This window comes from Canis lupus, chromosome 30 (assembly GCF_048164855.1).
Source record: "Canis lupus baileyi chromosome 30, mCanLup2.hap1, whole genome shotgun sequence".
Classification (NCBI taxonomy): Eukaryota; Metazoa; Chordata; class Mammalia; order Carnivora; family Canidae; genus Canis; species Canis lupus.
Window position 1 is genome coordinate 17,786,063 of NC_132867.1, and position 12,757 is coordinate 17,798,819.

General features: G+C 37.4%; 1 protein-coding gene and 1 long non-coding RNA gene across 8 annotated transcripts in view; one reads left to right on the forward strand and one right to left on the reverse strand.

Annotated features, from left to right (window-relative positions):
* LOC140621491 (uncharacterized) overlaps positions 1 to 12,757 on the reverse strand; it is a 291,722-nt gene that overhangs the window by 207,526 nt on the left and 71,439 nt on the right. The gene's annotated exons all lie outside the window — the stretch shown is intronic.
* The window catches only part of LOC140621490 (uncharacterized), a 41,115-nt gene continuing 35,742 nt past the window's right edge, over positions 7,385 to 12,757 (forward strand). For 5 of the 7 annotated variants that reach the window (XR_012021207.1, XR_012021208.1, XM_072806587.1 and 2 more), the window contains exon 1: positions 7,385 to 7,530. Coding sequence is in view for 4 of the 7 variants with exons in the window: in XM_072806587.1 (XP_072662688.1) it covers positions 7,418 to 7,530 (113 nt within the window). In the remaining 3 variants the exon portion in view is untranslated. Of the gene's footprint in view, positions 7,531 to 12,445; positions 12,625 to 12,757 lie in introns of all 7 variants that reach the window. The other 2 variants (XM_072806588.1, XR_012021209.1) reach the window with 2 other exon arrangements.

The following is a 12,757-nucleotide window of genomic DNA, read 5'->3' on the forward strand; positions in this document are numbered from 1 at the left end:
TAAGAGAAAATGTGTTGTACCAACAGACCCCCTTTTCCCATAGCATTGTTTTTACTATGTATTTAAACAGTTTCTTTCCCTTAAACAAGATGAAAAACCCTCAAGTTCCCATACAGGAAAACAGTTAACCCAAATTTCAGTTAAACACTAGAAACCTATTTCTGTGCAACTTCTATCTTTTACCTGAATACTATACAAGGTTACAGTGTTGACCAAAAGAAGACACAGGTTTCTCATTAAACTTTTGTTTTAATGGGTCTCAAAATCCTGTGACAGATGTTTGGTCAATTGTTTCCATTAAAAAGTACTGATTTTAAAAACTAATAACTTAAAACTGCCACACACACACACACACACACACACACACACACACACACAAATGGTCCACAAAACACTCTCCTTTCCTTCTGAAGTTTTTATGATGCATTGTTATCATTAACCAGTCTTTTACTATTAAACGGCCAATTGACACAAACAGTTCTGAGACTGTTCTTCCACCACTGATTAAGACTGGGGTGGCAGGTGTTGGGGATAATATTCACTTAGCCTTCTGAGCTTTCTGGGCAGACTTGGTGACTTTGCCAGCTCCAGCGGCCTTCTTGTCCACTGCTTGGATGACACCCACAGCAACCATCTGTCTCATGTCACGAACAGCAAAACGTCCCAGAGGAGGATAGTCAGAGAAACTCTCAACACACATAGGTTTGCCAGGAACTATATTGACAATGGCAGCATCCCCAGATTTCAAGAACTTGGGATCATCTTCCAGCTTTTTTCCAAAACGACGATCTATCTTCTCCTTCAGCTCAGCAAACTTGCAAGCAATGTGAGCTGTGTGACAATCCAACACAGGTGCATATCCAGCACTGATTTGGCCTGGATGGTTCAGGATAATCACCTGAGCCATGAAGCCAGCTACTTCCATTGGTGGGTCATTTTTGCTGTCACCAGCTACATTGCCACGACGAACATCTTTGACAGATACGTTCTTAACATTGAAGTATACATCGTCCCCAGAAAGAGCCTCACTCAAAGCTTAATGATGCATTTCAACAGACTACTTCAGTTGTAACATTGACCGGAGCAAAGGTGACCCCCATGCCACCTTAAGCCATGACCACCAGGATTAAGAAAACCAGTCTCCTCTTGGCCCACTGGGACAGTACCAATACCACCAATTTTGTAGTGTCCTAGAGAGACAGACGCAAGGGCTTATCAGTTGGATGGGTTGGTGGCAGAATGCAATCCAGAGCTTCACGCAGTATGGTTCCACTGGCATTCCCATCTTTACGGGTGACCTCCCATCCCTTGAACCAAGGCATTTTAGCACTTGGCTCCATCATGTTGTCTCCATTCCAACCAGAAATTGGCACAAATGCTACTGTGTCAGGGTTGTAGCCAATTTTCTTAATGTAGGTGCTGACTTCCTTAACAATTTCCTCGTATCTCTTCTGGCTGTAGGGTGGCTCAGTGGAATCCATTTTGTTAACACTAACAATTAGTTGTTTTACACCCAATATTTAAGCCAGAAGGGCATGGTCACGGGTCTGCCCATTCTTGGAGATACCTGCTTCAAATTCACCAACACCAGCAGCAACAGGACAGCACAGTCAGCCTGAGATGTGCCTGTAATCATGTTTTTGATAAAGTCTCTGTGTCCTGGGGCATCAGTGATGGTCACATAATACTTGCTGGTCTTGAATTTCCACAGGGAGATATCAATGGTGATACCACGTTCACGTTCAGCTTTCAGTTTATCTAAGACCCAGGCATACTTGAAGGAGCCTTTTCCCAACTCAGCAGCCTCCTTCTCAAATTTTTCCATAGTTCTTTTGTTGATCCCACCACATTTGTAGATTAGATGGCCAGCAGCGGTAGACTTGCTCGAAACTTATGTGTCCAATGACAACGATGTTGATGTGAGTCTTTTCCTTTCCCGTTTTGGTTTAGATTTAACAGTGGTTTTCATGACACCTGTGTTCTGGCGGCAAACCCATTGTGAAAAAGACCAGTTTTATTTTACTTCCATCTTTTAGTTCACATCACTCTTCTCAACTGAAATATCATTTTCTCACACTATTCCTTCCATCTCCACCTAATAAATCCCTATTCATAACTTAAAATTTCAATGTAAGTAACAACTATACCATGGTGTCCAGCCTGATAATATTCCCATTCTGTCATCCAGAACATACTATTTTCCTCCATTAAGTTCCAGTATCATATTATATCTCTCTCATAGGCATTTATATTTTGACCTTCATTGCTGTTCCTTGTGTATTGTTTTATTTTACTAGTAAATTATAAACTCCATGAGGTCAAGTATTTCTTTGTATTGTATACATCTTCTTGGTCATAGGTTATAATCAAATATATTAACATTAGGTGGCAGACTAAAGTGAATTCCTTATTTTCATCTACTGTGTTCTGCAATTTTTTTAAGTATTTAGTGAAACTGGTCTTATTTCATATAATTCCATTAGAGTAGGATAGTAAGGAAGAATCTTCAGACCCTTGTAGAGATAATCTATACTAAGATCAAAATTCTCCTGTTAGTATGATAACACTAGAATTTACTAAGTAAAAATAATCCATCTATTGAGAAATTTTAACTACCAAAATTATCAAGAAAAGAGGTAAGTTTTTAGGTTCCTATTGGTGCCCCAACATATTACCACAAATTTAGTGGCTTAAAACACACACACACACACACACACACACAACTCTTACAGTTCTAGAGGCCAGAAGTTCAATAACAGTTTCATTGGCTAAAATCAAAGTATCAGCAAAGCTGTTTCCTTCTGCAGACTCTAGGAGAGACTCTACCTTATTGTCCTTTCCAGTTTCTAATACAACTATGTTCTTTGGCTCATGTTTCCTTCCTCCATTTTCAAAGTCAGCAGTGTAGTGTTTTTCCTCTTCTCTGATCTGTTTCCATCTTTTCTTTTCTCATTTTTTCACACTGATACTGCTGCCTCCATTTTATTAGGACCCTTGTGGCTACAGTGGTCCCATCCAGACAATCCAGGATAGTCTTCTCATTGTCAAGATTCTTAATTTGAGCATTACAAAGTCCTTTTCATAGTGTAAAGTAATATATTCACAGGTTCCAAAGATCAGATCATGGGCATCTTGGAGGGGACTATTATTCAGCCTACTGTAAGAGGTTCATCCAAAGAATATTAGAATCTAAAATACTGAGAAAACAAAAAGCTCAATCACAGCTAATAGTTCTCTAGGCCATGAAAAAACTCTAAACAGGATGGAAAGATCTAAATATGCTAAGTGGCAAGATTCACAAAAAGAAATCTAAGAGGAGGAGGAGGAGCAATATTTCTAAGCAAACTGCATCGACCATTTCCCATTGATTCTGCATTCTTCTTTGACCAATAAATCAGCCAGGATAAGAAACACTGGACATGGTACAGAAATGGCAAAGGCACACCATCATATCCTTTCTTACTCATATTACTTCTTGGTGTTAACCAACCACATGACAATGATCATATAGAAGGAAAAGGTAGGAAAGGTAGGTAATCCATAGCACTTTTTCCCTTCAATTTCTTCTTATCAGTAAACTGAAGGCAGAAGGTATTGGTAGAATGTGTGCATATCAAAAAATGATAAAGAAATAGTTGAATTAGTTTGGGGTAGAGTTTGGTAGAAATAAAATATGCATGCACATATGAGCTACAAAATATAAATTGTATAATTTTGGTGATTCTGCATAAGAATTAAATGCTCTTAAATTTGCATTAAAAGTGGTATTGCACAAGATAAAGATGAACAGTAAAATTCAAGGGTGCCTGGGTGGCTCAGTTGGTTAAATATCCAACTCTTGATTTAGGCTCAGGTCATGATCTTAAAGTCTTGATATTGAGCCCCATATTGGGCTCTGTGCCAGTGCTTAAGGTTCTCTCTCTCTCTCTCTCTCTCTCTCTCTGCCTCTGCCCCTGCCCTTGCCCCCACCCCCAGTCATGTGGGTACACACACACCCCTACGCTTTCTTGTGCAAGTTCTCTCTCTCCCCCTAAAAAAAAAAAGATGAACAGTAAAATTCATACTAATGATTTAAAAAATGAATTTCTCTTTACTTAGAATGACATTATAAATAGCAGATAAAACTCATCATGATAAACCAGAGAAAAATCACGAAAGAAGGAGAAAAATTTTATATTTTAGTACCTTTAGCATGACTTTTCTGCTTTTTGAACATAGGGCCTCACAGTTTCATTTTGCACGGGACCCCACAAATTATGTATGGCCTTGCACACCTCTGAGCAACTGGTTTGAGCATAAAATAATTGAGCCAGAAATGGGCTGCCTGAATAATCAAAACCTTGAAGGAATTTAATCACATGTCTGCTGTCTTCTGAACATAGCTTAATTCTACACATTCACTGCTTTCTGTAATAACTGCTTTATGCAAGTCTCAAAGCTTTCATTGTTCTGCCTTAAAACTCTAGGTAATCTGCCTCTTTCCATACATAAAATATTATGTCCTCTATTCCTCAGGTTACCTGGACTCTGTAACCTGTGATTCTATGTTACCAAGCTGCAGATTATCCTCTCATACTAAAATAAGAGGCTGGTGTATGTCACATGCTGAACCCTATGTGCAAGTGTCTGAATAAATCTTTTGTCGCCTTAATTACAGGTAAGACCATGTTAAATTTAACTCCAACAGATGTTCCCTATGAAAATGTGATAGCTCAATCATTTAAATGGAAATGTTGAAATTCAAACATTTCCTTAGTAAAATGGTGAACTCCTGAAAGCTGACTACCAGTTTATAAGCTTGCAATGTTTTTGTGAAGCTATTTTTTAAAGTGTTAATGATGGGAGTGACAATATATGGATTTACTTCTAATAGCAAAGCTGTGTTGCTTTATATTTGAAAGTAATGATAAAAACTGGCTTCTCCTGGAGCCCAAGGATCTCCAGCATTGCATCGGGACCTACAAAAAGCACTGGATCAAGGATGCCAGTTGAACAGGACTCCAAACCTCTTTTCTACACCACTGTTCCAGGCATAGCAGTTCCATGTAATAAACTAGACTTCCATGTAAAATTTTGTTTGAAGAAACAATTCTGAGGCTTAAAGAAAAACACAGCAAATAACAATAATGTCCCCATTACCTTACAGAATAATCTTATCTTTTTAAAACAAAAGGAATCAAAGATAAAGTAAATGTGAAGAATTTTCTAAGTCAAAAATTTCTTCCTTTAGCAATTATTTTTTATAAGATCTCCATTGATAACCAATTCAAACTATGCATTTTATACTCCTTTGTTCTTAAATGGAGATTCTTTATTTAATATTAGAATCACTAGAATGAAATATTAAATGTTGGTACCCCAGGGAACACTGTACATTGCAGGCCATCTGCACTAAAGGGACCCACAATAGCTTAACCTAGAATATTAAGTTAGTGTCTATATTCCACATTTTCCACCTGTCAGCTTAGTGGAACAGCATCACACCTACCTATAATTTATTACAAATTTACTATATATTTAGTTTGCTAGTTTAAAACCACATTGCTTTAGCATTTAAGAGAGAGAAATAATCTGCAAAGCCCTGCAATTCCAATCCAAACATCCCAGGTAATTACTCTGTGCCCCAGGTATTAGATGCCATCAAATCATTTGGGTTATATGGAATAAATGTGGGAATTAACTTTAAGAAGTCTCTAACTATTGGCAAAGCAGTTGGAAAATTAAATTTATTGTTCTGTTTAACATACATACTTTTTAAGGCGTTTATTTGATGATCTCTTTTACTATAGCCTTACAGAGCTCATGGCCATCAGACAAAGGCATATATACTTCAGGGATACAGATCCATTCAAGGCTTCTGATGCAGAATTTTCAAGATTAAAGCCCCTGCTTTCCAACTGTTGACACACCAAAGGGGAGTTTTCTAATCAGCCAGATATTATAAATCCAACTGATGTCAATAAAACAAAAGTGTTTTATATTTCTTTTTTCTTCTATTTCTTTTTTCTTTTATTTCTTTGAAAAATCTAGACCCTAGAATGGCCATACATTCCTTCCCATATCACAGAATTCTGGCAGTCTAAACTCCAATTTGGAGATATTCCCATAGTATGCTTTGGGACATTTTGATTAGTGTTACCCAAGCCAGTGCCAACTGAGATAAAAAAGATCACTAATCCTTTAACAACATTTTTAAAAGATCATCATTTGAGGGTCAAATTCACTCTGTGCAACACGGGATACTTCATACTTTATTACCTATTATCCTCCAGTGTTCTTAAACAAAAGTTTGCATTTCCATATTTCTTTACATCAAAGATCTCCAATGTTCACTACTTCTCATTCTTTATAGTTTTATACTGCAAAGCTACATGTTCTTTTAAGATTTTTGTTAATAAAAGTAAATAAGTAGAAAACAAAATTTCTCTAACACACATTTCTGTAATGATATTTCTGTAAATGTTTAAGTGTCTTTCTTTCTGGTATCTTCCCAATACATAGTAATATAAATGATTGTTTTCTTAAAAATATGTTGAAACACTTAAAAATGGTTCAGATGGTAAACTGCATGTTTGTTTTTTACTGCAATTAAAACTTTCTAAAAATATCCTAGCATCTTGGTATGTACTCTCTATATAAACTTTTTTTTTAAGATTTTATTTATTTACTCATGAAAGATACACACAAACACAGAGAGAGAGAGAGAGAGAGAGGCAGAGACACAGGCAGAGGGAGAAGCAGGCTCCATGCCAGGAGCCCAATGTGTGACTCGATCCCGGGACTCCAGGATCACGCCCTGGGCCAAAGGCAGACGCTTATTCATATTGCTTATTCTGAGCTGAGTCACCCAGGGATCCCCCTCTTTATAAACTTTTACTACAATAGTATTTTGAACATTTTTCTACATTTTAAGTATTCTTCTATAGTAGCATTTTAACGAATACATAATATTGTATCATAATATAGTTACAAGTTCACTATCAATGAAATTGTCTCTTGCCCAAGGCTATATGCAGTTCCATATTTCAAACATCTTGTTTGCTTAGGTTGAATTTCTAGATAATTTGTGGATCAAAAACTAAGGAAAAATTTAAAGCTTTTGAACATTTTTCTACAAGTTCTTGGATAGATCATATTATTGTTCCAAATTACATTCCTCCCTTGGATTATTCATCCATTGCCATGTGATTTCCAGTGCCTTTAGTGAAAAAAGTATTTATTTTTGTTCCATTGTCACTAAGCATATATATATCCCTTGCTTTGGCCAAGTGCACATAAGAAGGCATGACCAAAGTAGAAGCTTTAAGAGCCATTGTGGTTTTACCACAGCTCTTTTGCTCTTTTCCTCTGACATCATAATTATGTGTACCATATTAGGGCTGTTTCATTAGCTCAGATTCCAGAATGAAAAGGACTCATGCAACAGAGCCATGTGGATAGCAGCTACCAGCCTACTGTGGTGACATCAGTAGCCATAACCCCAACCACAGCCAACAAGAAGAGAATGAAGACCACCACAAAACAAGACAGGTAACATCCATAAGAAGTATATCTTAAAAAAAAAAAAGTATATCTTTATAAACTACTGAGATTTGTACAGCAGTAGGGGTTGTTTGTGACTAATATACAGCAGTAAATAATGGCTGTGATAGATTACACAAATGGCTGCATTTATTGATATTTACCCTGTCTCTACACTGTTGTGCCACTCAGGATGGACCTCAAAATTTGATTTCAGTATCAAGACTAAAGATTCCACACATGTGGAGGGTATGTAAACATGTACCTCTTAGATAAGACTTTTAGGGAAGAGCAGAGCATGTCTCTCATGCTGATTTAAACATGGCTTGAAAGAGCAGAGAAAGGCTCTAGCTTGGAGTTTTATAATAGCTAAGAGGTGGTGTTAGGAGGAGAAAAAAGGCAAATACTCCGCCCCTGATGAAGTCTGCATTCTTAGGAAAACAAGAATAAGCAATATGAATAAGTATATGCTATGCTAGACTGTGATAAAAGTCAAAAAGAAATATAAAGTGGAAAAGAGGAATAAAAAGTCTGGGAAGGGGCTTGAAACATTAGATAGGAGGATCAGGAAACGCCTTTTTGAAAGGTGAATTAGAGCAAAAACCCAAAGGAAAAATTTGCCTTATGTAAGAAATGATAATTAAAGGCAGAAGGGAGAGAAACAGCAATTGTTAAGGCTCAGAGGCATAAGTGTGATAGGCATGTTTAAGCAAAAGCAAGAATGCATTTGCTTAAACAAGAAAGAGTGAACAAGATAGAGAGAGGATGCAAGAAATGGTGTCAGTGAGAAAACTGAGGCCAGATTATAGGAAATACTCCTTGGCATTTATTCTGAGATGAGATGCTACTGGAAGACTTTAAGCAATGGAGAGACTGGATCTGATCTGTATTTAACAGTATCACTCTAGCTACTTTGTTGTGAATAAGCTGTAGAGGAGTAAATGCAAAATAAGGGAAGCCATGAGGGTACTACTACGATGATCCAAGAAAGATGATGGTGGTATGGAGAGCATGGTAATGTGGAACTGGTAAAATGCATCTGGATTCTAGATATATTTTTAGATATAGAAAACTAATGTCAAAGAAGTGAACGCATGAAAAACTAAACACATATCCTTGACTGAGGAAGAGAAGACGAGAGATAGTGGATGGTCTGGCCTCAGCGGCAAAGACATCCACATAACAGGAGAGAAGCGAGAGCATGTGGGCATTATGACAAGGGGTGGATGGACCTGTGACAGTCCTCTTTAAGTTGCTTGACTCTCTCAGTGAGATTGACAGCAAGTTTACCAGCTGAGATTAAACGTGAAGAAAGAAGTTCTAAAAATTAGAGGAAAGAAGAAATGAAATTGGTTCTCAACAGTGGTAGAAAGTGACTTGATAAGAAAATAATTACTAGGCAACTTTGCCAGGCAGCAAGACCACTTCAAGCCTGTGACCATGACTTAAGATGATACCAGTACATTTGGATAGACAGATGTTCTAGGCACTCTGCACCATATTCCCTTGGCTTACTTCTAATTCTCTGCAGTTGTGGTGAGCAATTCTTCATACTCTCACAGAATTCCACCTCAAGCCCTGACTGACTCACTCCGATATCTTCAACAGGTCTTTCACTAATTCATGGAAATGTTCTCAACCCTAGCATAAAGTATCCTAGAAGGATGGGAAGGGTAACACCACTGGTTATGGACTGAATAGCATCCACTCAAAATTTATATGTTGAAGTCCTAACCCCTAGTACCTTGCAATGTGACCATGTTTGCAAACAGGATCTTTACAGAGCTAATTAAGTTAAAATAAGTTCATTAGGATGGGCCCTAATCCAGTATAACTGGTATCCTTATAAGAAGAGGTAATTTGGAGATGTACAAAAGGAAGAGGACATGGAAGATGGCCATCCACAAGTCAGAGACAGGCCTGAAACAGATCCTTCCCTCATGATCCTCAGAAGGAATGAATGCTGCCAACACCTTGATCTCAGTTTCTTAGCCTCCAAAACTGAGAAGAAAATACATTTCTGTTGGTTAAACCATCCAGTCCATAGTACTTTGGTATGATAAGCCCTAGCAAAGCAATACACCATCTGGTGACAATTCTTACCTAACCAGGGCAATATTATATATAATATTTAATTTCCTCCATTTCTTTGGAGGAAAAATTCTAAAGAATCTTCTATATGGAGCCCTGAAGTGATAACCAGTTAAATAATGCACATTTTATTGATTTTACCTTTTTTCCTGACATTGTCCTCACTCCATTGATCCGGTTTCTTGGGATTACTTCCTAAAAACAAACTACCTACACTCAAGTTCTTGTCTTGGGCTCTTTTTTCAGGGGAATCAAAGCCAACACACCACATGTATGCATTTATTCATTGTCATTTCCTCTTTAATTGCTTTCTTCTCTTGACTTTTTTGACACTACATATCTGGTTTTCCTCTTACCTCACTTCTCATGCCTTCCCAGGCTTCTTTCTCTTCTATTCAACCTCTTAATATGGAAGTGATTGCTTGGATCCACTTGACCAGTCCTGGATCTCTCTACATAATTTCCTTAAGTCATCAAAAAGCCAATGCTCATCATTTTTGTTCTATCAGCAGGATTTGATACAATTAGTCTCTCCCCCGTCCTTGACATATTTCTTTACAAAGCTTCCGGGACACCCTATTCTCCTCATTGCCCTACTAGACTATTTCCAGTCATCATTTTTCTCAGTGCTTTTCTCACACTTTCTTTTCTCTTCAATCTCCTAAAATTGGAGAGCATGGCCTAAGTCTTGGACCTATTCCCTTCTCTTCCTACTCTCATTCTCTTGATACTGCATTCAGTCTCAAGACTTTAAAAACTATCTATATATTAGCAACTTCCACATTTATTCTTCCCAAACTCCAGACTCATATATCCTATTACTTACTGAATACTTCTATTTGTGGTGGTTTTGTCATCTATCAATTTGGCTAGACTAAATTGTATTTCCCAAAATTCTTTTCTATATGTATTTCATTAGGCTGGGTCTCAAGACAGAATCCTATGAAAGATTTGTAGGGTCAACATGAAGCAGCAGCCATTTTCTAATTCCCACTTGTTTTCATGTACCTGCTGATTATCTCTGGTATGAGGCAGAGGTGAGACTTGCAATTACTCCACTTTCTCCTAAAATATCTTTTAGCTTTTTAGATCCCAGAGTCAAGTGTCTCTATGTTTAACCTCTCTGACAAAGATCCCTGGCTTCTTCAGGAGGCCATACCATCAAGGTCAAAGGAACCATAAATTGACCTTGCTTATATATTCCAATATATGCTGTTCTTTGTACTCTCTGACCTTGCATCCTTCTTTACTTCCAAACTGCCTTCCCTGGATTTCAAGTTTCAGTATGGGACACAGAGACAACAGTCATACAGAGACTGTTAAAACAGAGCCTACAATTGTGTAATGTCAAATCTAACAAGCCCCTTCATATATTTCTCTCTATATATATACGAGATATATATTCAGCAAATGAGACATATTAAGGGATCTGTATATTTCTATCTTGTATATCCCTAGTTTATGTGTCTACCTTTGATCCAGAAATAAAGTAGAATATATCTCATTTACTGCATGTATATCCAGTATGTGTATAGAGAGAGATATGCAAGTCCCTGCATGTATCTCATTACTGAACATATATCTGGTATATACAAAGATAGATCATATAAAGAGATTTGTTAGACTTCTATCTTCATGAAAAAAGATGTTAGTTGAAAGATGTTTTCTAAGGGGAGTGCTTTTGCACTGTTGGTGCTAATGCAAACTAGTGCCACTACTCTAGTGGATAGTTTGGAGATTCCTCCAAAAGTTAAAAATAGAACTACCCTACAATCCAGCAATTGCACTACTAGGTATTTACCCAAAGGACAGAAAAATACAGATTCAAAGGAGTAGATGCACCCTGATGTTTAAAGCAACACTATCAACAATGGCCAAACTATGGAGAGAGCAGCCCAAATGTCCATCAACTGATGAATGGATAAATAAGATGTGAGATAGATATAAATATAGATATATATAATGGAATATTATTCAGTCATCAAGAAGGATGGAATTTTGCCATTTGCCATAACATTAATGGACCTATAGTATATTATGCTAAGTGCAATAAGTCATTCAGAGAAAGACAAATATCGTATGATCTCACTCATGTAGAAGAAAACAGATAAACACATGGAAAAGGGGTGCGGGTAAGGATAGAGAGAAATAAGCCATAAGTGACTCTTTATGATAGAGAACAAACTGAGGGTTGATGGAAAGAGGTGGAAAGGTATTAATGAAGGTACTTGCTGGGCAGCCCCGGTGGCTCAGCAGTTTAGCGCAGCCTTCAGCCTGGGCATGATCCTGGAGACCCAGGATCGAGTCCCACGTCGGGCTCCCTGCATGGAGCCTGCTCCTCCCTTGGCCTGTGTCTCTGCCTCTCTCTCTCTCTGTGTGTGTCTCTCATGAATAAATAAATAAAATCTTTAAAAAAAAATGAAGGTACTTGCTGTGATGAGGACCGGGTGTTATATGTAAGTGATAAGCCACTGAATTCTACTCTGGAAACCAATATTGCACTGTATCTTAACTAAAATTTAAATTAAAAAATAAAATAAAGGAATTTGTTAGATAGATCTGATTATATATTTATATGTATAAATATGTGAATACATATATAAACACACACACACATATGGTTTCGGCTTCTCTGCTTGAACCTTGAATGACACAGATGTCTAACAGGCATCTCCAAATCAACAAATCCAAAATTAAAGTCCAGACTCCACTCTCACTCTCCACAAAACTTGCTCAATCTGCAACCTTTCTCATCTTGGTTGATAGCAACCCTTTTCTTCTAGCTTCTCAGACCCAATCCTTGAAGTCATCATTAATTCCTATTTTTTCTCAGACTTCACACAATCAAACAACTGGAAATGTTGCCATGTCTATCTTCAAAACACACCTCAAAACCTAGAGGAATTGATAAAATTAGAAGATTACCCATCTATAATGTCTAAGAAACGAATATCAATGACTGCTAAAAATGCTAAGACAAACCATCAGAATTAAGTGCCTCCCATATAAGATGTAAGTAAACTATACCACCTTCTTGTCAGGAAATCAAACCTGAATCAAAATAAGGCTCTAGACATAACTATAAATTTTCAGGAATTATAGGAGCCAGAGGTACTGATTGTGTGACCCAACAGGAACATAGTTA